This window comes from Balaenoptera ricei, chromosome 3 (assembly GCF_028023285.1).
Source record: "Balaenoptera ricei isolate mBalRic1 chromosome 3, mBalRic1.hap2, whole genome shotgun sequence".
Lineage (NCBI taxonomy): Eukaryota > Metazoa > Chordata > Mammalia > Artiodactyla > Balaenopteridae > Balaenoptera > Balaenoptera ricei.
Window position 1 is genome coordinate 8,967,236 of NC_082641.1, and position 23,054 is coordinate 8,990,289.

Consider the following 23,054-nt stretch of genomic DNA (forward strand, 5'->3'; position numbering starts at 1 on the left):
TGGTGATCTCGTTCTCTAATTTGAGAAAATATCACGAACTGGGCAAGTGAGAAGGAGAGGGGTAGGGAAAGAAAGACAGAAGAAAAAATTTGTGCAGAGAGCATTTTCTCTTAGCTATTCCAGGAATAAGATGCTCCGTTTTTATACCTCCAGCTTCATCTCATCATGGCCAATCCCTGGGAATCTTCGCTATCAAGCTCTCAAGTCCTGCCGAGCTGCCAAGCACAGCTGAAGCCTGATGTCCCAGCCCTCTGCCCTGTCCCAGGTCCTGTCACCAACTCTGCAGAGGAACCGTGCACAGCCAAGCTCACCTGTCATGGTGTCTTTCCTGGAAGTGTGTTCTCCTTTAGTTCCGTGGTAAGTGGCGTTGCTGCCAGTGGACTCATAGTCTGTTTTCCTTTCTTTGAGGCTGATCATTTCTCGAGGTGAAGCTGGGGCACTTGCTACATAAAGAAATTGGAAGGATGACTTTCTGTGTCTCATTCCACAGCACGTATAGCTTTTCACACAAACAGGTAAAGTCATAAATGCACCTGGCTCAACACAGGTCAGTATGTGTACGTGGGCCTGCCGATTTTTATTTTTGTTCCTTTGGTTCTTGTCTTTCCCCCTTCCCTTACTCCATGTCACTTGGTGCTTTAGAGTTAAGGGGACACGCAACTTGGAGGCAGGGAATTAAGGACTATATCCCGGGAGCATCTTCCCTACAGAGACATCCTCGTGGGGATGTGACCTGCTCAAGGACAGTTTCAAGAATGAGATCCGTCTTGGTTGCTTTTTCTTTCTTTTTTCTTTTCCTTTTTTTCCCCTCCCTCCTTTCTTTTCTTCTTCCTTCCTTCCTTTGAAAAAATTAGATGTCTTTCAGAGGAGCGATTACTGATATTGAAGAATCCCTGATTAAATCAGATGAGCTTTTACTTAAACACGTTTCACGCAGAAACGGCCCTAAAGGAAGGCAGAGGATGATGTGGGGGGACCAGTAGAGCCCCACCCACCGAGTTCTTCTCCATCAGCCTGGGGGCTGGGCTGGGGGTGTGGCGTGAGAGCACCTGTCTCCTGATGGGGGTCCTTGCTCCATCTCAAACGCCCCTAACAATCTCCCACACACACCTTGCACCCTGGTCCCTCGCTGCCTGTCGGACCTGGGGACTGAGCCCTGTCAACCGTTTGTGTCTTCATGTCTTCAGTGATGGGCTGTGATTAGAGGATTCCCTTAGGAATTCCACGATTCTTTAACAAACTGGGCCCAGAACAGAGGAAAAGCTGAACTTGGACTTAAGGAAGCAAACAAAAAGAGGTTTAGTTTTCTTTAAAGATCAGATGGATTGCGAGCAGCTAAGCCGCCCTGCCAGTGCAGAGATGTGCTGGGAGAAGTGGAGGTCAAGTGTGTGTGCCGGCGCTAAGGCAGCTACCGTGCGCCCATCCTATGGGCTGACCTCACATTGGTCTCCACGCTCCTCAATGAGGCCACTCGCATCCTGAGCTTAGTCAATTGCGTCTCATCCATTCTGAGTGCAGCCGTGCTACTCTTCGGTCCCAGAGCCTTCCCCAGCTTCCATGCCCAAGGGCAGTGCTTCATAAGCTTGTTTAACCTTAAGACTCACCTGAGAACCTGGGGATCACAAAACCCGACCCTGGACCTTGTGAATCTGAATTTTCAGTTGGGCCTAGGAATCCAAATTTAGCAAGCATGCCTGGTGAATCTCTGGGGAACTCCGAGTTTTAGGATAAAGCTCATTTTCCTTCACTAGTGTCCAAGCCCCTCCCCAGTCAAGCCTCAGTTTACCTTTCAGCTGTTCGTTCACACCCTCTGCAGGGTCCCCCAGCTCCAGGCCACTGGGCCTGCTTGTTGCCTATCTGAGTCACTTGATTCATTTCACCAAACTTAGTATCTTCTATGTGCAAAGCCCCGTGCTAGACACGGGGGACAAAAACACGAGTCTCAGCACACTTTCTTAAGTTGAGGAGCTCTTCATCGGGTGAGGAAGTGAAACCAGAAGACGGCTCAGTGGATGTCTTAGCCAAGCGCTGGGAAGGTAACAGAGGTGGCCTTTGCCCATCCTTTCCTGAAAGGCCCCCTACCCACCTCTCAGATCTGTCAAATAAAATCGAGGCTCACTGCTGAGATCTTGAAACCCTCAGAGATTTCCAATCCTAGCTGACCATCAGAATTAGTTACCTAGAATACTTAAAGATACATTGATGCTTGAACATGCCCCCCAGCCAATTGTACCAGAATCTCTGGGTGTAAATCCAATGGGAAGGCAGGGAAGAAACCTGCAATTGCTCCACGTAACTCAACTGGGCTCTGGGTCCAGTTCCTGCGTGTTCTCAGAACACGGGCTGCTGCGTCTCGCTCACCCCCTCCACCTCTGCCCCATCTCCTTTCTTCTCTCTCCATCTTCCTCTCTGGGGAGAGTCCCCTCCTGCCCTTGCTCCTAGGTCTTCTGCATAAAGATTGGCCTTTTATGAGTCACTGCCAGGCAATCGTGAAGGGACAATATTTTGCAGCCTCTTGACCAAAGCTTTTAAAATGAGAATCCGATATTGCACAGATGGTGGGGTTTATTAAACTATGTCAAGTGTGTAATTATCTCCTGAGACCTCACACACAGTGGTCCGAGTCTCCAGTAAACCAGGAGGATACTCCTGGAAAAATCACAACACGCCAACAAGCGTTTATTAGGTGTCTTCGAAGTGCCTTGCCTGGGAACCACCAGGAAGTGCCCCACCTGCATCCCTGGGATGCTGACATCCTGTAAGGCTCTGCTTCTCTTTCTGGACGCCTTCCAATCTATTATATTATTCCATCTTCCTGACACTGATTGGTTCTTCATAATTAGAGCTCTTAAAGACACTGTCCTTTAGCTTCCAAGACTCACTGCTCTTTATCTTTTTAAGAACTGTGAAAATAACATGTGTAAAAGGCCACCTCCATGCTTCTGAGGCAGGTGGAAGTTCCTCCAGTTACACGGGGCTTCCTAATTCTCGTTCAGCGTGCGGCTAAATGTTAGAAGTGATAACACTGCACTAAAAATATAAGTTTTCACGGGGCTGGGAGAGGGGAACTTATTTCAGTCAAATATTCCCCATTCATTTCCGATTCTCCCCATCGTTATGACAGTAAAGTATGGCGTAAAGTTTTACAACAAACATCCTCAAGGGCAGGGGGGCCACCCTGCTGGGGAGTGCTCCGTACCATGCCCTTGAGACTCAGTTCCAGAAAATATAGTTTCCTCAGCAGGAGGAGGGCAGCGAAGAGCAAGGAGAAACTTTTCTTAAATAAAAGCCTCTATCTGTGCGTGTGTGCGTTCGCCCATGTAAAATTATTTATTACACATTGAATAAAAGAACAATAAAATCTATATCACGTATATACTAACAGTGTGCTCATATTTTGCCTTTAATTATGTCTTTAATCCTTGGCATTACATAATGTCACTGAAAAAGGGTGTAAAAATAAGGTATCTTTACAAGGAGATAAGAGAAGTTAGTTCCAAATCTAATAAGAATGAGACAAGGGGGGAGGGGCAATATAGCAGTAGGGGATTAGGAAGTATAAACTGTTATGTATAAAATAAGCTATGAGGATATACTGTGCAACACAGGGAACACAGCTAATATTGTACAGTAACTATAAATGGAGTATAACCTTTAAAAATTGTGAATCATATTGGACACCTGTAACTTACATAATATTGTACATCAACTATACTTTGATAAAAAAATTAAAAAGAAAGAATGAAATAAAATTAGAAAAAATTAAATTGAATGATTTAAAAGTTACAGTTGATTGTAATATGAATATATGAAATGATTTATCTGCTGGTTTACAGGTAATAATAAAAAGCAAATCAGGTACGGAACAGTAACGAAAGCCTCAATGACAGTTTTCAAACGTAGGTCATTCTCAAGGAGGAGAGAGCACACCCTCTCTCCCCTACTAGGTTATCCCAAACCTAATCAATAAAATGCAACCTAAACTATCTTAAGTGGGTAAAACGTCCATGGAAAACCCTGACTTGCAAACACTTGGCGGTTTTATATATTCCTATTCCTCCTTGAATGCAGGTCCAGGATGTGCATTTCATGCCTGTGACACCTATTAGAGGTTTTTAGAAACCTGTTAGAAAGATGTTTGTTCTGAGTCTGTGTATGTATGAAACAAAGTCACCACCACTATAAAAAGAAAAGAGATTCATTTGATATTTCTAGCAAATGTCCCAGTCAGGATGGCATTCCTGTCTGTGGGGTCAGTTAAGGGGTCGGGGAGGGGGGCCTTGGATCAAAGAGAAGCAGCCGCTGGCCCGGGGTCCCTCTTACCTGAGCGGTTGTTGGGAGACACGCGCACAGGGGAGATGGAGGGTGTGCGGGACGAGGAGTAGGGTCTTTGCCGATCCCTCTCGATGGTTGAAGATGAGGCTACGAAGTGATATTGTGACCATCCATCCTGCAATAGACAGCAGCTCCTATTAACTGGGGAAGGCAGAGAGATGCCTCACCTCCTCACACTTGGACGTTCCAAGCGCTGGAATTTGCAAAACATTTCTCCAGTCAGGAGAGATCTCAGATCTCTGCTCCTCCATCATCCAGGTTAACAGAGAGGAGTGGTAACTGAGACCCACCCCCTGCTCCCTCCAGACAGCCTGACTCCGGGAGGGCCTGCCCTTAGTGCTTGCTTTCCTCCCCAGCTGTGAGATAAGTGGTCTCTTTGCAAACCTGCTTTGGCCTGAAGACTGTATTTAAATGAAAACATGCTGCTCAGAATGAGCCTGAAACTGTCTATTTTTTGCCTGCCTTGCTCCAGCTCTGTCTGGCTCTCTTTTCAACCACCTCCAAGTTTTCCGAAGTGTTTACTCTTCTTTCCTCGGGACCAATCTGTTAGTCATCAGAATGCCGGGAAGCATCGTCCCTTCCCTTCGTCCCTTCCCGTTTATCTCCCTTACATGGTTTCAAGGTCCTTCTCTGCCTCAAATGCCCCGTCCCCACCAGCTCAAGGCCTTCAGCATGACTGTTGCCAAGTATGCACACCCAGGTTGCTACGTTCTCTGATTTGCCCCAGGAATTATATTTTTCAATGTAGAGCATATTCAAAATGCCTCCTACCAATCAATCCTCCATTAGCCTTCTAACATCTGGTTAATATAGGAAAAGCATATATACCATTTTTCATCATGAAAGCCATATAAATACATTATGGATCATTTTTTGAATTTAGAAAGCATAAAGAAGAAAATAAAAATAGCCAACAATTACACTCTCCTCCTCCCCAGAGAACTTCTGTTGAGATGTCACAGTATTTCCTTTCAGTCTTTTTTCTTCTTTAATTCAAGTTTAGTTTTCTCAAAGCAAGATGTCAAAGAGTACTGACATTATCAAGGAAAAGCAGACACCTGCTCCACTCCCAGTTCCTGCTTCACAGAGGCAACCATTTTTAACTCTTTTGGTTTTTTCTTTTTCTGACCTTTATAAGGGACTCAATTCTGTATAAAGAATCATTGCAAACATAAATGGACGAAAGTTAACAAAGAACAGAATTTAAAATCATTTCAATATTTGTGTCTTTCTTTATGTAATTCTCATTATTCCTGTTCTATTTGACCTGTAGGATAAAGCCAAAATTAGAAGTATGCTATTATAAAAGCTACTGCCTAGTGCTTATTGAGTATTTACTCCATGGCAAGATTTTCACAACAATCCCATGGGCTGGATACTATTATTAGCTCCATTTTACAGAGGAAGAATCTGAGCCTTAGAAAGTTAATGGGCCGCCCAAAGTCAAACAGTAAACAAGTGAAGACTCGTGTCAACACTAAAATGTGGCATATTGAAAAGATGAAAACTCTAATTTGAAAAGATACATGCACCCCAAGATTCATAGCAGCACTATTTACATTAGCCAAGACATGGAAGCAAACTAAATGCCCATCAACAGATGACTAGATAAAGAAGATGTGGTATGTATATATATATATATATATATATATATATATATATATATATATATATATATATATACACACACACATACATACAATGGAATACTACTCAGCTATAAAAAAGAATGAAATAGTGCCATTTGCAGCAACATGGATGGACCTAGAGATGATTCTCATACTAAGTAAAGTAAGTCAGACAGAGAAAGACAAATATCATAGGATATCACTTATATGTGGAATCTAAAAAAAATGATACAAGTGAACTTATTTATGAAACAGAAACAGACTCACAGATATAGAAAACAAACTTACGGTTACCAAAGGGGAAGTGGGGAAGGATAAATTAGGAGTTTGAGATTAACAGATACACACTACTGTTTATAAAACAGATAAACAACAAGGACCTACTGTAGAGCACAGGGAACTATATTCAATATCTTATAATAACCTATAAGTGAAAATAATCTGAAAAAGAATACATATATATATATATATAACTGAATCACTTTGCTGTACACCTGAGACATCGTAAATCAACTACACTTCAATAAAAACATGTGGCATATTGATAAGTCCTTGGAAGTAAGCTGAGGGGATTGAGATGCTATTTGACGGCGTAAGGTTGGGCAAGTGCTCTGGGAACAGTTAACGTTGCGGCAGAGACCTGGCAGATGACAAGAAGCCAGACACTGAAGACACAGGTTGGGGGTTCCGAGCCAGGGGAAGAGCAGAGGTGAAGACCCTGGGGTGGGAAAGCTCTTGGCTGATGTGAGAGCAGCAGAAAGTTTCTGTGACTGAAGGGGAGTGAGCAAGGGGGACCAGGAAGACAAGAAGCCTTCTGAGTGTCTAGGACAGTCTGGGGAGAGTAGAACAGAAATGGGGAGACTAGTTAACGAGCTATTCCACTAGAGGGAGGGAGAGATGACCCTGGCTTGGGTGTGGGCTGGTGGTGAGCAAGGCGCAGATTTTGCATCTAAGTTGGATTTACTGATGACTCGGCTACTGGGTGTGGGAGAGAGGAATCAAGCCTGACCCCGATGCTGCTGGTGTGAACAACGGGGGCTGGAGATGTCACTCACTGAGACAGGGGACCACTGGAAGAGGAGTGGCTTTAGGAAATGAGATCAGTACTGCCATCCGGGATGTGCTGGGTTAGAGATGCCTGCTGGACATGAAAGAAAAGAGAGAGAATAAACCAGAACCTGAAAACTGGGATTTCAGGAGTGATGTCAGACTTAGAGGTAAACTTTTGCAGTTCAGTATACAGATATCACTTGAAGCTAAGAGAACGGATGGAAGCCTTGCACGTGAACACAAATAGAGGAAAGCAGAGGACACAGGGCTGGGACACTCCAATACTTAGAGGGCACAGAGAGCAAGGAGAAAATTCACAGGACACTCAGAACGAGCAGAGTGAGCTGGGCGCAGAACCAGAGGGTGTGACGTCAGGCAAGACCAGGAAAGAAGATGCAGAAAGGAGGAGAAGGAGGCCAGCTGAATCACAAGGAGGACCACGAACAGTCCCTTGGCCTTGGGAAGATGGAAGTCAGCGTGACTGGAACGAAAGTACTTTCTTTGGTCTGGTTGGTAAATCTCTAACTCAGGTAGGCTCAAAAGAGAGTGAGAACTGGTGGAGAAATGGTGAGTTCAGACAGCCTTTGGCAAAAGCTGATGATTAAGGGGAGCCCAGACATGGGGCTTCAAGAGCTAGAGCGACTAAGAGAAGTTTTAATACATCACCTGGAAGAGATTGCGGCATTTCGCATGCTGATGGGAATGACTCGACATAGAGGAAGAAAAACTGGGGACGCAGGAGAGAGTGGGAAACACTTCTTAAGAAAGGAGGGGTTGATGGGATTCAGTGAGCAGTGGGGTCATGGGCCATGGGATCAGGAGAGAAGACAGACAGGCTGCACAGCCACAGACGCAGCAGGAGATGGGCTGATCTGATGATGGGACAATGAAGATGTCCTGTTCTGTCTTCTGACATTTTCTGGAGGGGGCGTGGGGATGAGAAGTGAGGTCATCCATCTGCTGAGAGTGAGAAGGAGTTGGAATTCAGAGGATGGAAGGAGCGAGGGGAAGGGAGGGAGGAGGAAAGGAGAGAGCAAGAAGAGAAGCGTGAGACAGTTCTGGAGGTAGGCGGGGTGCAGGCTGACCGTGGCCATGCAGTCTGGTGGCCAGGAGCTGAGAGGTGACTTGAGGCTCATGGCAATGAATCCAAAAGGAGAAGACTCATCCCCACGGTGGCTTGTTTTCCTCCAGCCACATTCAGCTGCCCTGGGGCAGGTGTGAGTAGATGGAATCGGATGGGGGTGGTCAGAAAAGTGACTTGGAAGGAGACAGGGACAAGGGGATGCAAAGGGCATGTCACGGAAGCCCACGGAATCTAAGCTGGGTAGAGAGGAAAGTGAAGATGGAGGGAGGAGACGGGGAATGAACGCTAGCCAGTGGACTGAGGATGGGAAAAGGGTCAGAGCTATTGGAAGGGGGCACTTCACAGATGCTAGGGGCTTCCTTGAGGGAGGAGAGGAGAACGCCCCAGAAAGAGCACAGAGGAGCAAGGGAGATAGCCAGTCCACCTCCAAGCCTAGTGATGTGGGGCAGAGCGGATGGGACATGACAAGCCACCACGTGAGAGGGTTGCCGGGGGCTGGGGGGTGTCCTTGCGGACAGCCGGTGTCACAGCAAGAAGACTGAGAAAAGAAGAGGTGGGTATTGGATACAGGGGGTCTTACTGACAGTAGCCTGTGGGTTCAAGGGGGAAAGGATGAGAGGTGGGTAGGAGAAAGGGAGAAAGGGGGCATACTGGGGCGGATTACTGGTTATTTAGAGCCTTTGAGTGAGAAGAGTCCAGAAATGATGGCTGAGCCAGGAGTCCTGGGCAGTTGGTGGTGACCGAGGCAAGGAGGGTCTAAGGGCAAATAGCTAAAACCTCTCCCAGGAAGGGTGGGAGCCGTGGTAACAGGCAGGTGTCAGGGCAGGAGGAGAAAATGTGCTGTCTCTGCAGGAATTCTGGGCGTTTCCCTTAAACCCTTGGGAGGATGGCAGTAGGCACAGGGGAGGAGAGGTCTTACAAAAGCCTGTAAAGTACTTCAGAAGTGAATGGACCCATTACTCACATACGGGAACAATTAAAAAATTTGTTTTAAGAAGACGTTCCTTTCTTGGGAAGGGAATGCTTTGTTGACAGCAAAAATCCTTAAATATGACTAAACAGAGGCAGACCATTTTATGTTTGTCTCACTTGCAATTTAGAAGATATTCTTTGCGGGGGGGTGGGGTGGGGCAGGGTTCCAAGGAGTGGCTCAGGAAATTGCTTTAATCAAACCCTTGGCTTCTTTGGTCATGAATAAGTCATGATACTCCATATGTCATGAAAGGTGGGCAAGGTATTTCATAATAAGAATGTGGGCTAACATCTGATATGTCCTAAGACCAAAGGAGACACCAGACATGAAGGTGGTATAAGTCCAGGTCTGGTTCTGCTTGGCGAGTGGCACTGTACTCAGCGTCTCCCTCTTACGCAGGTGAGTGGAGACGTTTTGCTCAACGGTTCACAATTGATGACGCTTAGATTCCAATGGGACCAGGTAAGTATTTACATCTCTGGAAGTGTCAGCAAAATGGATGTAATAATAAAACTTCTTATGAAGGAAGAAACTCATAAGAAAGCACCAGAAAAAGATTTCAAATCCTTTATAAGACCCATTTCTGAGAATACAATCGCGTGACAGAGGTGAGTCTTGCAGGTGACTTGTCTGTGGGTGATGGGATTAGCGGACACCTGAGGATGGCAGGGAGTGTGTCAGAGGCACCGAGAATGTCGCCCCAGCCAGACACCTCTGCTTATGGCCAGTGATCGTATGCATGTGGGCACAGAAACTTTGAATGGAGGTGGGAATGGGGAGTCTTATGAACAGGGCAGAGTGGAAACCCAGTTAAGGCTCTGGATTAGAGCCACAGCTTGGGACCCCCTGGAGGAGCAAGGAAGGTGACCTGGTCCCCGCTCCATATCCATCTTCCCCCTCATTCACGGATGCAGAGTGAAAGGTGTGATGACCAACAAAGACTTCCACCATCATGACCGTCACCAACGCCCAGAAGGGACCTCAGTTTTAATTCTGATGGCACATCCTTCCACACATCATGGAAAAGTGTAACCTCGGATGCTAGAGACCAGGGTACAGATAAATCTACACTCGTTTTAGTGATGCTGAATAACTACCTGGAGGGTAGATCTCATGACCCTTGACATCTTTTACTGCATGAAATTTTTAGTCATTCTACTGAAAAAAAAAAGTTTTGCTTTCTAAAGAAGAAGGACATGAAGATATATTTTCTTTGGGAAAGTTATTGCTGAGCTAACATCTCTTTTAACCAACCAGCCATGGACATACTTGTTATCTAGCCAGCCTGCAATGAATTTATTATTCATTTACTTCCCACTGTCATTCAGAAAGACTTGAAAGTGGTTTACAGAAACACACACAACTTGGGCACATAGCTTTTAAATCATTATTTGTCTCTTTTTTAATAAATTTATTTATTTTATTTATTTATTCTTGGCTGCGTTGGGTCTTCGTTGTTGCGCGCGGGCTTTCTCTAGTTGCGGCGAGCGGGGGCTACTCTTTGTTGCGGTGCATGGGCTTCTCATTGCAGCGGCTTCTCTTCTTGCAGAGCTCAGACTCTAGGCGCACGGGTTTCAGTAGTTGTGGCACGCGGGCTCTAGAGCGCAGGCAGTAGTTGTGGCCCACAGGCTTAGTTGCTCCACGGCATATGGGATCTTCCCGGACCAGGGCTCGAACCCATGTCCCCTGCATTGGCAGGCAGATTCTTAACCACTGCGCCACTAGGGAAGCCCTATTTGCCTCTTTGATGACGATGTTTTCTCTTTAACATTTTAAGTCTCTGTAGACCAGAGGTTGTTCCCCAAATTCTATTGGGTGCTTAACCACAGTTCCCCTTCATACCATCCCTTTGGCTTAGATAAGAAAGTTCAAGGAAGGAAACAGAATGAAGAATAGCCACATTAACTAGGGCAGGGCCGTTAATCCTTAATATTGATGATAAAGAACTCTTTTAATATCTGTCTTTCCCCTCCAGCAAAATGACCGCAAAGTTGTGCCCTTCAGCTCAAGACACAGCCAAGATGTCAAAAATGTGATATGATATCTGCACCTCAGATTGGTTTTTATTTTTAACACATTAAACTTAAAACTGGAGATTGTTAAATTGTTCGAAGTATAAGAAATAGAAATCCGAAAGAGAAGAGGATTTCAAAGTCATTGAACTTTAAATTGTCACCAGAAATAATCTGATTTTCTTTATCTTACCCTTTTACTGTCCTTCCACCAGTTTCAGCTTCTGTATGAAAGTTCCCGGCGTGTTTCTTTATGAAATTCTTTTATTCCCCAAAGCTACTCTCATCCTCATCATTACTCTCAATGGTCCAGAAAGTGCGAGAATCAAGGTAACTTTCTTCACAGCCTCATGACCATTGGGTCCTCACAGTTTGACTACATGGTGGTCACTATTTCCTACAGATCTTTCCCTTAAGTGTTTTGAGGCCCCTGAATTTATAACCATCTCCTTTATATATATATATTTTACCATCCTATAAACATCTCCACGAAGAGAGAGTTGGTGGAGAGACTTCCACCAACAGAGCCCAGATGAAGGGGCTAAGTGGTTTTCAGACCCGTCTACACGAGGCTAGTACAACACACACCCGCCCCATAGCCTCTTATTCTGGAACCCGTGCAGGACATTCATTTCAGATCAGCACGTGAATATCTTAGGTTTGTGTGCAAAGAAATGAATAGAGCTGTTTGTCAAGGCTCAAACCTGCTTTCACCTTGGGTGTCTCTGTTGAGAGAGGTGGAATTAGACAATTGTTCAAGTCAGCCCTTCTGTCCCACGACCCATTAGGTCCACATTGACTGGTCAGCTCTGTCTCGGTTTCTTTTCCATAAATTAAGGGCAAAATGATTCAATCAGCTCTGGGAGTTTTAAATATAGTCCTGCCTGGGCCTCGGGCTCTGAGATTCTGTTGGAATTGTTCTGAGTAAGGTCTGGGCGTTGGTATTTTCAAAAGCACTCAGGAGGTGTTAATGAATAGCGTGGCTGGGAACCACTGGCTTGGAGTTTCCATGCACACTTGGCAGTGAGTAATAGGGACACAGAATACATTTTACAGGGCTAAATCCTAGGAGGCCTTTAGGTCTTCGACTCCATTTCTCAGTGTCAGATGAGGCACTGACTTCTACAGGAACAAAAACAGGTCCAACCTCAGAGCAGAGAGGTGGCCCCCGATCCCGCCTGCCGCAATGAGCCCCAATCACACCCGATTACCCAGCAATCGCCACGTGATTCAATTTCCCAGTCTACACCTTTGATCAGGCAGCTCTGAGACCTGACACAACACCGTCTCTTTTTCTGTCAAATCTTACTCACCCGGCTCAGTTCTGTGCTAGGTAAACTGAAGGCAGGCAGCACGTGCTCATTCAATTGCTCTTGCTAAATGAATCATGCCTCCGAGGTTCAGGGGAGCTTTTAGCAATACAGCTATGGTTTTCCTTGCCTGCTATGAACAAAATGCTATGACCTCACACTTATGTCTGCTGCAAGCCTGTCCATCTGCCCAGCTGTGAGGCAGGGCTGGGCCTTATTATTTCCTGGTCTCTAGCCTAGTAGCTGCAATAGAGAAGTGCCTAATAAATGCTGCTAGATGGATTCAATGATTTAAGATGACTGCATTAATTGTTATAAACGCAATGATAATCAATGTCATAGTCTTTACTGCTAACTCCACAGTTCTTACACTCGTACAGTTCTATAACAAATGAAGGTTATCGGAGCCTTACGGTTTTTTGTTTTCTTAATTTTAGCTTAGAGTAACCTCATCAGTCTATTCTGCTGCTGTTGGTATATCTGTCTTTTACGACATACTTACTTCTGGGCTGAAGGCAGTGTTGGTTTAGGTAAACTGGTACCTACGGATTGCCTACTCTACGTGAAATGGTAATTTCTCTCTGTTCCCCGTGTTTCAATGTGAGGTATATAAAATTGTCTCCTCTTTAACCAATCTTGTAAATAATTCTGGTGCATCATTATACCTGCCACATCTGGGCCTGGCTTGGTGCTGACTCCATTCACAGCCCTCGGAGCACGTACATCTTTACCTCTTGCACATGCCCCGCCCCCAATCTCTACTGCTTCTTGCATCCTGCAGCTCAGAAACCACGAGCCCCCGTCCACAGCAAATACACTCAGTTTTCCCCAAACACAATCCTTAGGAGAGCTGGGGAAAAAGGAGGAGAAGGGAGAGCGCATCACATTTCTCATTAGATATGCTCCAATGTCCTTTAGTTTGGGTACAGGGGCCCACACCTGCTGTGAGGTGTGACATGTGTCCATTGGACTGATGGGCAGGTTTCTGGAGGGGGTCACCTTGTGGCAACATTACTGGGCAGGGAACACTGATGACCAGGGTCGCTGCTCTGGAGCGGGAACAGGGCGCTGTGCGTGCCAACAGGAGGTGTGCAGGGCATGTGGCTGTGACAGAATGAAAGGAGCCAGGCGGGAGTGTTCCCAGACCTTCTCCTCCCTGACCGCCAAAGAGCATCCTGTCACTGCCAGCGGAGCAGGGCAGTGCACCCCGCCCCTAGTGCTGGATCAGAGAAGGGATGGAGGACACTGCCAGCTGGACCAGGAGGGAAAAGAGATTAGGGAGAGAACTTGTTCAATCTGTGTAACAAAGAGTTTAGGGCGAAAGTGGAGAGGAAGAGTGAATACCTCAAGGGCTGTTCGGAGAATCTGCTGATGAGGGAGGTTACAGAAAAGGGGTTAAATACCAAATCTTCATCAACGTGCTTCAGGCGATGAGATTAACAGGGCATGGGTGGATATATGTATACGTATAACTGATTCACCCTGCTGTACAGCAGAAACTAATGCAACATTTTAAATCAACTATGCACCAATAAAAATTTTTTAAAAACCAAACAAACAGGGCATGGGATTTCACATTACTTATGTTGTGATCTCTGACCTCTGGAAGAGGCGCCCTTCAGTGACTAGACAACGGTGGGGTGGAAAGTGACAAAGTTAGTGAATATCTACAGCTGTGATGGATAAGTTAAACGGGGAGGTTCCCATCAGCAGTTCTGTTTTCAAAGTGAGTTTTGGAAGTTTTATCTTCTAAGAATTTAGATGTAACAAATCTTTTCTAGTGATAAGTGACATCTCTGACTTGGACAAAAGCTTCAGAAAATAATTAACCTTGAAAATGGAGAATAGTTGTTCTTTCCACTGAGGATATTAATTGGCCCCCGAAATAGATACTAAGACACTGTTACGCCAGTATATGTTTTTCCTCTCTTTGAAAACAACTCTGGAGCTTCCTTAATTTGATAAGATTTAGCTGGCATCTAAACAAGGATTCCTCAGGGGGCATACAGAGACTCTTTAGTTCTGAAGTAACAAATACAAGCTTTTTGTGTTAGCTGTCCTTGAAGTCTCTCGGCCCATAGAGCTTGTCAATTCTAATTTGCTATGATGACTTGAGATATAAAGAAAGTGTGCTGAAAATCCTTGGGGCTTTAAGCAAACCAAGTCCGTCCACTCATTCAACCCAGAACACTTACAGCTTGTACTTCAATCACTTCGTCAGGAACCTATTTTTCAAATGAAAGTTAAAACCTGAGTTGTTGCCATCCGCTGAAAAAGGTAACCAGCTGAGATACTGCTCACTTAAGAAAAACTTGATTGCTCAAAATTGTGCCAGTTTTCCAGTCATTTTTTAAGTGGAATAAACCTATTGATGTAATCACATGAAGAGAAAGAAAAGATTCCAAATTAGCGGTAGTTATACACACATCCTCCTTACTTCAGTAAAAGGTATTATAGAGAAAAACATGGAAATAGAATATTCAGAGTCTGTGTGATTGAAGACCAAGCCAGATTTTGCCTGTCGATGAAACCACAGCTCCTCTTGGCTATAATAAAACAAGCTTCCATCTATTTTTAAGGTAAACTGTTTGTTAAAAGATTCATTAAAACTAATTCCATCAACAATTCCAAAAGCTATTAGAGTTAAATATTTAAACTAAATCTTAAGGGCCAAAAGGAAGTATCTGCAGAAGTAAATACCACCTGACATACCCGGTTACTTTCATTAGTTTGTTTCAGCTCTGGTGCTTCTAATGAAATTTAATTAAATTGATTTGGCTACTTAAAGGTATAGGATACATAAGGATAAGAGTCTTCTGCAGTATGTACCATCTTTTAAAAGGAAATACTGAGTAAATCCATTTTAGGAATTCCATTTATTACCATTGAACTAATTCTAAAGAACCAATATTACTGAGAAGATTTGACAAGTTGGAAAGAAATTGATACAATTTGGTGGAAGAAAGTATATCATGGTTAACTACCAGTAGTTAACTGGTGCCAAACGGAATGCAGAAAACCACCTGGCAAATTGAAATAAGAGCAGCTCAGGCCTTTTGTTTCCCTGGCATCACTTTGGAGGCCTTAAAACAAAGATCTGATGTGGATGATCTTTAACAATGGCCTTTGTGTTCCAACTAGTGCTGCAAAGTTACATTTGGGGTGAAACTGAACAAAGTCCCATCTTCAGGTTGACAAATCCAAATGTCTGGCTTCTAGCAGCGAAGTCATTCTGACATTTGAAAAGCCAGGTATTCTGCATCTATACTCATCAGCGGCCAACAAGTTCAAAGCTCACCCTGGGTCCTAACCTAAATGTCTGCACATTCCGTGCTGCTTCAGAATGCCTTAAACCATGGAAATGGAAGCGGAGTCACGGAATGAGCCCTCTGCTGATCTTAAACTCTGGGGTAGCTACATGGTTGGATTTGTTTAATAAACATTAATAAGTACCTGTGCTGGGTACAGGGGCGAGAACAGAGACAGAGGTAGGCATGGCTCCTGAGGGGAAGATAAAGGGGAGATGGATGTTTAAAATAGGATTATATCACATTGCATTTCTGAAAGAGCCAGGAAGAAAAAGGCACAGGTTATTATGAGGGATCTTTACTAGCCTTGGAGAGCTGGAGAGAGAGGTTACCTTGAGGAAGAGACAAACTGAGATTGAAATAGCCAGGCTTGGTGGGAGAGGAGGGAAGGCATTCTTGGCTGAGGAATGAACCTTCGCCCATGCAGTGCAAAGGCACTGAGGTTGAGGAAGGTGAGCTTGGAGAGAAGGGTAGGAAAGTGAAAGAAACGGGAAGCCACTGAGAAGTTTTAATCAGGAGACTGACTGGGTCAGGTTTGGATTTATAAAAGTGTATTCTGAATTTTTAAGGGAAAAGAGATTGAAGATGGTGAAGGAGATTCCACGAAACCAAGCAGGCAGCAATCTCATCAGGCATAGGGACAGATGATGTGAAAATAAGGATGGGAGAGGTAGCTGGATTTGAGAGATATTCAGAGAATAGAATCAGCAGGGCTTGGTGCCAAATGTAGTGAGATAAGGAAAAAGGAGGTATTAAATAAGTCCTGGAATTCTGGAAAGAACAACCAGGTGGGTTAGGTGCTCTTTATAGAGATGGGCAACAGTGGAGGAAGAATAGATTTGGGGAAGATATTGAGAGGTACGTGTTAGATGTGTGGAAGGTTAGAGCTTGTGAGCTAGTTCAGTGGAGATGTCACGTGGGTTGTTGTGTATCTGTAAGCTTAGAGTTCAGCAGTGAGGACCACACAGAGAAATAAATGTGGATGTCATTGACCTTCAAATGTATTTAAAAACCATGGGCCAGGGGCTTCCCCGGTGGCACAGTGGTTAAGAATCTGCCTGCCAATGCAGGGGACACAGGTTCGAGCCCTGGTCCGGGAAGATCCCACGTGCCGTGGAGCAACTAAGCCCGTGTTCCACAACTACTGACACTGCGCTCTAGAGCCCGTGAGCCACAACTACGAAGCCCACGTGCCACAACTACTGAAGCCCGTGCGCCTAGAGCCTGTGCTCTGCAACAAGAGAAGCCACGGCAATGAGAGGCCCGCACACCGCAACAAAGAGTAGCCCCCGCTCGCCACAACTAAAGAAAGCCCACGCGGCAACGAAGACCCAACGCAGCCAAAATTAAATAAATAAATAAATAAATTTATTTAAAGAAACAAACAAACAAACAAGAAAACAACCATGGGCCAGATGAGATCATCTCCACTAGACGGAATAGGAAGAAAAGCAAAGATGCCTCAGGGAAGACCAGGAGTCTGCAAAAAAGACTGAGATGGAGGCTTGCAAGTTCAGAGAACACCCAGGGGAGAGCGGCAGTGGAGAAGCCCGGGAGGAGATCGTGTAAGGGAGGAGGATGTGGCCAGAACTGCTACAAATCCATTTCCTTTTCTTCCTAGACACACACCTGGACCACATGTCCCAGCCTGCCTTGCAGTTTGTATGGCCATGTGATGGAGATCCAGCTAAAAAATGTGCCCCCCCAAAGATATCCATGTCCTAGTTACCTAGAACCTGTGATAGGCTACCTTACGTAGCAAAGGGACTCTGCAGGTGTGATTAAGTTAAAGATATTGAAAGAGGGAGATTACTCCGAATTATCTGAGTGGGCCCAATGTAATCACAAAGGTCCTTAAAGAGAGATGCAAGAGGGTGGCATTTAGAGAAGGTGATGTGACCATAGAAGCAGAGAAAGAAAATCAAAGAAGCTATGCTGATGGCTTAGAAAATGGAGGAAGGGGCCACTGGCCAAGGAGAGTGGCAGCCTCCAGAAGCTGGAAAAGGAAATGGATTCTCTAGACAGCTCCAGGAAGGGGTGCATCCAGGACCAACACTTTGATTTCAGCCCAGTGAAACCCAGTTTGCACTTCTGACCTCGAGAACTGTAGGATCATGAATTTGTGTTTCTTGAAGCCACTAAGTTTGCTGTAATCTGTTAATGCAGCAATAGGAAACTAACAGAGAGCAATTAATTTGTTTTAAAGCCATGTTTATTTGGGGTGTGCTAGACACAATTGATCAGACTTGTGGACAACTTAAGATGATTAAATACGTGCAACAAGGTACTGCGACAGGATGTGAATATAATTTTCTTCCACTGTCTGTGTTTTGGCTAAGGTCCCAAAGCAGTGAATACCAGATGCCCCATTGCTCCAGATATATCCTCAAAGTAAAGAATTAGATCATCCATTCATAGTTGTGAAAGTGGAGGACAAAATAAGGTTCTGCAGCATTAAGACACGCTCCATCTCCAGATTATACAAGATTAGGCTGAGAATTCACTGGCGGGTGGAGAATGCCAGTGGGGAGGGCTTCCTCGGAGGCAGTCAACGGGCTGGGCATTCCCCATCCTTTCTCTCCTGAAGCCCCGGAAGTGAACTCCTTCTTCCGCCTGACCACAGGCTCTCTGGAGTTTGGGGGTTGCAGGGACCAGTGTCTGCAGTACTGTTATCAGGGTGATGCACAGCCTCAGTGCCAGAGGTGGACCGACCATGGAGCTTAAGAAGCTTAGGTCTCAGGCCTGTCCACTGCATGACCCCCCCCCTCCAAGGCCTGTAGGAAATTTTATATTCATAGAGTATATTCTTCTTAAACAGGATTACCCAAACTACCTAAGCTCCAGGGCGCAAAATCTGTATCCACTCTGGTCTATGTGCAGTGGAGAAGCAGAAACATGAGGTGGATGGAGAGTGCGGGGCACTTAGCTGGAGGCTCCAGGTCCAGGCCAGGAGTCCTCAGGTGGAGGCTGGTACCGGCGAGCAAACCACACCACTGCCCCCACGAGAGAAGGAGCCAGCACGTGGGCATCTGTCATAGGCGCGATACCAATGCCAGGCTACAACCGCATGGGCCGGGCTCTCTCTCCTCTCTGCTAATCCCCCTTCCCTGCCAGAGCCTGATGGGGGGGGGGCATTGGGACACAGGAAGGAACAGCTTCTGAGAGGTCGGGGGGCAGATGGAGGTAGGAAGAGAGAAGAAATTGATCATGTTCTTTCTCCCCAGTCAAATTAAGGCTCTCTTAGACGCAGTTCATCCCATCTACTGGGATCCACTGAAAAGGTGGGGGGAGTTTGAATGAACTGCCCAAAGTAAATAACAAGAATGGTGGTAGATTTACATGAAACTTAGTGAGTTTTTTTCTAATTTGAAAAGAGATATGCACCCCAATGTTCACAGTGCCACCGTTTACAGTAGCCAAGACATGGAAGCAACCTAAAGGATAGATGATAGATGATAGATGATAGACCTGTCCTCTCCCATCAACAGGTGAATGGATAAAGAAGATGTGGTACATATATACAATGGAATATTACCCAGCCATAAAAAAGAATGAAATAATGCCATTTGCAGCAACATGGATGGACTTAGAGATGATCATACTAAGTGAAGTTAAGTCAGACAAAGACAAATATCATTTGATATCACTTATATGTAGAATTTAAATACATGATGCAAATGAACTTATTTACAAAACAGAAATAGACTCACAGACATAGAAAACAAACTATGGTTACCAAAGTGGAAAGGGGGGTGTATAAATTAGGAGTTTGGGATTAACAGATACACACTAATATATATAAAAGAGATAAACAACAAGGTAAGGTCCTACTGTAGAGCATAGGGAACTACATTTAATATCTTGTAATAACCTACAATGGAAAAGAATCTGAACAAGAATATACATACATGTACATATATATGTATGTATGTGTATCTATACATACATATACATATATAACTGTATATATATGTATAAGTGAATCACCCTGCTGTACACCTGAAACTAACACGACATTGTAAATCAATTATACTTCCAAGAAAAAAAAAAAAAGCTTAGTGAGTTTTCTAGTTCCTGATTCAATCCTTTTCCTCTGCCTTTTGTCTCTGGGGTATTTTCGGAGGTTCTGATTTAAAATGTTACAGTAAAGCCACCTGGCAGAGCAGAGGCAGGAAGGAAACATTCAGCTTGGACACCGCTCAGGAGGATTTTCCCCAACTTGGAGGTCCAGTCCCACAACAGCTCTAACTACTCACTTCTTGTTTAGAAACTGCCATGTGCATCGATTTCCACTTTTGCACAATTGATTTTTGCTTCTGTTCCCATTTGCGCCTTTGTTTTTGGACAGATATCATATGATTAGTGTCTGCGAATTGTCTCCGAGAGGTTAGGGGACCTCATGAAGGTGGACCTTATTTGTCAATACAAAAAATCCAAAAAAAAAAAAAAAAAAAAAAATCAACATGCGAATGTGTGTCATAGCTGAGTTTAACCTCAGCCTTTTTGTTTCCTACCCCAGCTTGACACGCAGTGATTTAGAAAAGAAAGAACTCAAGGAGCTACAATTTTGAGTCTTGAGGACACTGCACTCAGGTTGTTTAAGAGTCTGGCCAAAAGTCTTCACGTCCTTCCGGTCATCTCTTGGTGAAGAATTTTCCAGCACAGTAGAAAGATTAATAAATTCCTGGTAGGCAATTTCCTTGCTCAAATGACAGCTCTACATTCAGTCATTTAATTTATTTCTATAGAGGATTTACCACCTTTCTATCACCATCTTAGATACTCCCCAAGTAAAAATCTCTTAATTTTCAAAATGGCAACATGCTAAAGCAAGTATCAAAGTATTTCTTGCTCTTCTTGCTGCAAAGCTTAAAGATCAAAATTTTGAATTTTGATCATGTTGTGTTTTTTTCCTCGACAGTATTTCAAAATATCTTTCTAGTTCTCGCTGCAATCCAGTATTGATTTTTAAATATCCAGCAGGTGAGGGTGATGAGGGATGTGAAGCATGAAATGTGACTTCAGTTCGCAGGGATCAGGACCACTGGCTCATCTAGGTACAGAGGTCAGTCTCCTGGAAGCTGCGAAAGACAACACGGAGTGCTGTGTCCACTCTCTCATCCACTGTAGTTTGGACATTTGAGGAAATCTGCAGGCACGCCCTTCCCTATCCATAATTACTTATTGATTTCTTTTTTTGTGAGTGCAGTGGTGGCAAGGGCCAATGAAATGAATCCCATGGCAGTAAGAAAAGAGAGTCCTGCGCGATTCAGGCCGTGAAGGGCATGACTCCACTACCATCAAAGCTCATTACTCACTGGCTGAATGGTACCTGCAACCTGAGAGTCTATCTTTAAAGATTAGTTTTATGCTTTGTTTCTCTCATCCAAATGGCAACAGTGAATACAATATCGCTATCTGCAGAAACACCACCTTTTTCTATTTCAAGCACAGGTGGTTGGGCATTCTCTGAGACAAGCTCATTGTGCAAGATCCCAACGTTTCACGTGGTGGGTAGGGGGATGGGGTGCCCTACAGGAACACAACTGTAGAAACACGGGGACATGACTATTAGTGGGGGTAAAATGAGTCTGGTTTCGAACCCTGGTGATTGTCAACAGGTTGGATTCTGACCTTTGATTTGTCTTTGATTTGATCCCTGCATTTACGAACGCAGGATTTTAATTCGCTCAGAGAGTGTTTGAGTAGATGCTGTTGTCTCTGAAGCCCTCTGAGATACTTAGAGCGAAATAATGAGCCTCAGCATTGTAAGCCGAACACTGGACAAATTGTCTACTTGACAATAGGGACTGCCCTGTCCCTTTCCATGATGACTTTACAGGGTCTGTTTTAAAGGCTCAGCGTGTTTTCTTGGCGAGCAGCCCATGGAGAAGCAAGACAGTAGAACAGAGGTGGTGCCCCCTCAGTTAACATCACCGTCTTCTGGTACCCAATGCTCAGAGGCATTCTCACCGTGATGCCCCGAGGCTTCCTGCTACTTCTTCACTCCATCTCAGGACACGTCTGTGCCTCAGGACAGAGCAGATTCATTGTACCTGGAGCTCCACGACTTCCCGTAGATCCGTCACCCTGAGAAGGGTTCCCATGGTATCACACAGGATGGCTTGGGATGACTCCATGTTGCTATTGTGGCTTTTCTCAGAACCTTCTAGGGTGGCCTGGAGTTCCCAAGGGTCTTTGCTGGGGCAGAGGGGCCTCACCCGCTGAGTCCCATTGAGACCCAGAGACCAGTGCTTGTCTGAAGGTGCAGATGGGAGCCGGGAAAGGACAAAAAGCTGCTGTGCTGGGCTGGCATGTTCACCCTGGGACTCTAGGAACATGTCCTACATAAGGCAGATGTCATGGGCGTTGGCAGGGGACCTCCTGGCTGGCACCTTGACCTAGGAGCCGACCATGACCAGGTAGGAATTAACCACCATCCAGTGCAACATTCAGGCATGCTGGCTGTAATTCTTTATTAAGAGGTTATTTTGCCCCAACATGAGAGCAAATGTGAAGATCTTGTTTAAGTGATAAACAAGCTTACATTTTAAGTGACTGCTATGTAAATAACATTTGAAAGCAAAATGGGCCACGCCAATTTTAAAACCAAAGCCTGTTAATGGAATTTGTGTTTAGGAAGCCCCACTATATTGGTCTTGGACCTAACGTCTCACGAACACCGGCAGTGATCTGTACTGGCTGGGAATGAGATAAACGTCATTTTTTCTTGTCATTAAGCTGATGGCTGCATTGACAACCTTCACGGACACTGGTAGCCAAGAGGGAAATTTAGAAGTTTGCAGAAACAGAGAAATCAAAGTAAGTATGAACTGCAATTTTTTTTTAAATAAATTTATTTATTTTATTTATTTATTTTTGGCTGCGTTGGGTCTTCATTGCGGTGTGCACGCTTCTCATTGCGGTGGCTTCTCTTGTTGTGGAGCACGGGCTCTAGGTGCATGGGTTTCATTAGTTGTGGCACGTGGGCTCAGCAGTTGTGGCTTGTGGGTTCTAGAGCGCAGGCTCAGTAGTTGTGGCGCATGGGCTTAGTTGCTCCGCGGCATATGGAATCTTCCCAGACCAGGGCTCAGACCCGTGTCCCCTGCATTGGCAGGTGGATTCTTAACCCCTGTGCCACCAGGGAAGTCCCTAAACTGCAATTTTTAAAAAAGTTAAACCATCTACGTTATTTTTGCCAAAGATGTAGACATGCTTCATTTAACTTATTTCATTTACTTCATTCTTGTTTTCGAGCACATAGTCACACAGTCTTTTTCAGGGAGCATTTGTTCATTTTGCATAATATACATTTAAGGTATCCATTCAGAATTCCGTTCATTAGGAGTTGACA

The 23,054-nt window shown here is 44.8% G+C and overlaps 1 protein-coding gene across 5 annotated transcripts in view; it reads right to left on the reverse strand.

The window, feature by feature from the left end:
- The window catches only part of CTNND2 (catenin delta 2), a 938,382-nt gene that overhangs the window by 14,131 nt on the left and 901,197 nt on the right, over positions 1–23,054 (reverse strand). For all 5 annotated transcript variants that reach the window (XM_059916116.1, XM_059916114.1, XM_059916118.1 and 2 more), the window contains 2 exons: positions 4,324–4,450; positions 312–443 (listed from right to left, as the gene is read on the reverse strand). In XM_059916116.1, the coding sequence (XP_059772099.1) occupies positions 312–443; positions 4,324–4,450 (259 nt within the window). The remainder of the gene's footprint in view (positions 1–311; positions 444–4,323; positions 4,451–23,054) is intronic.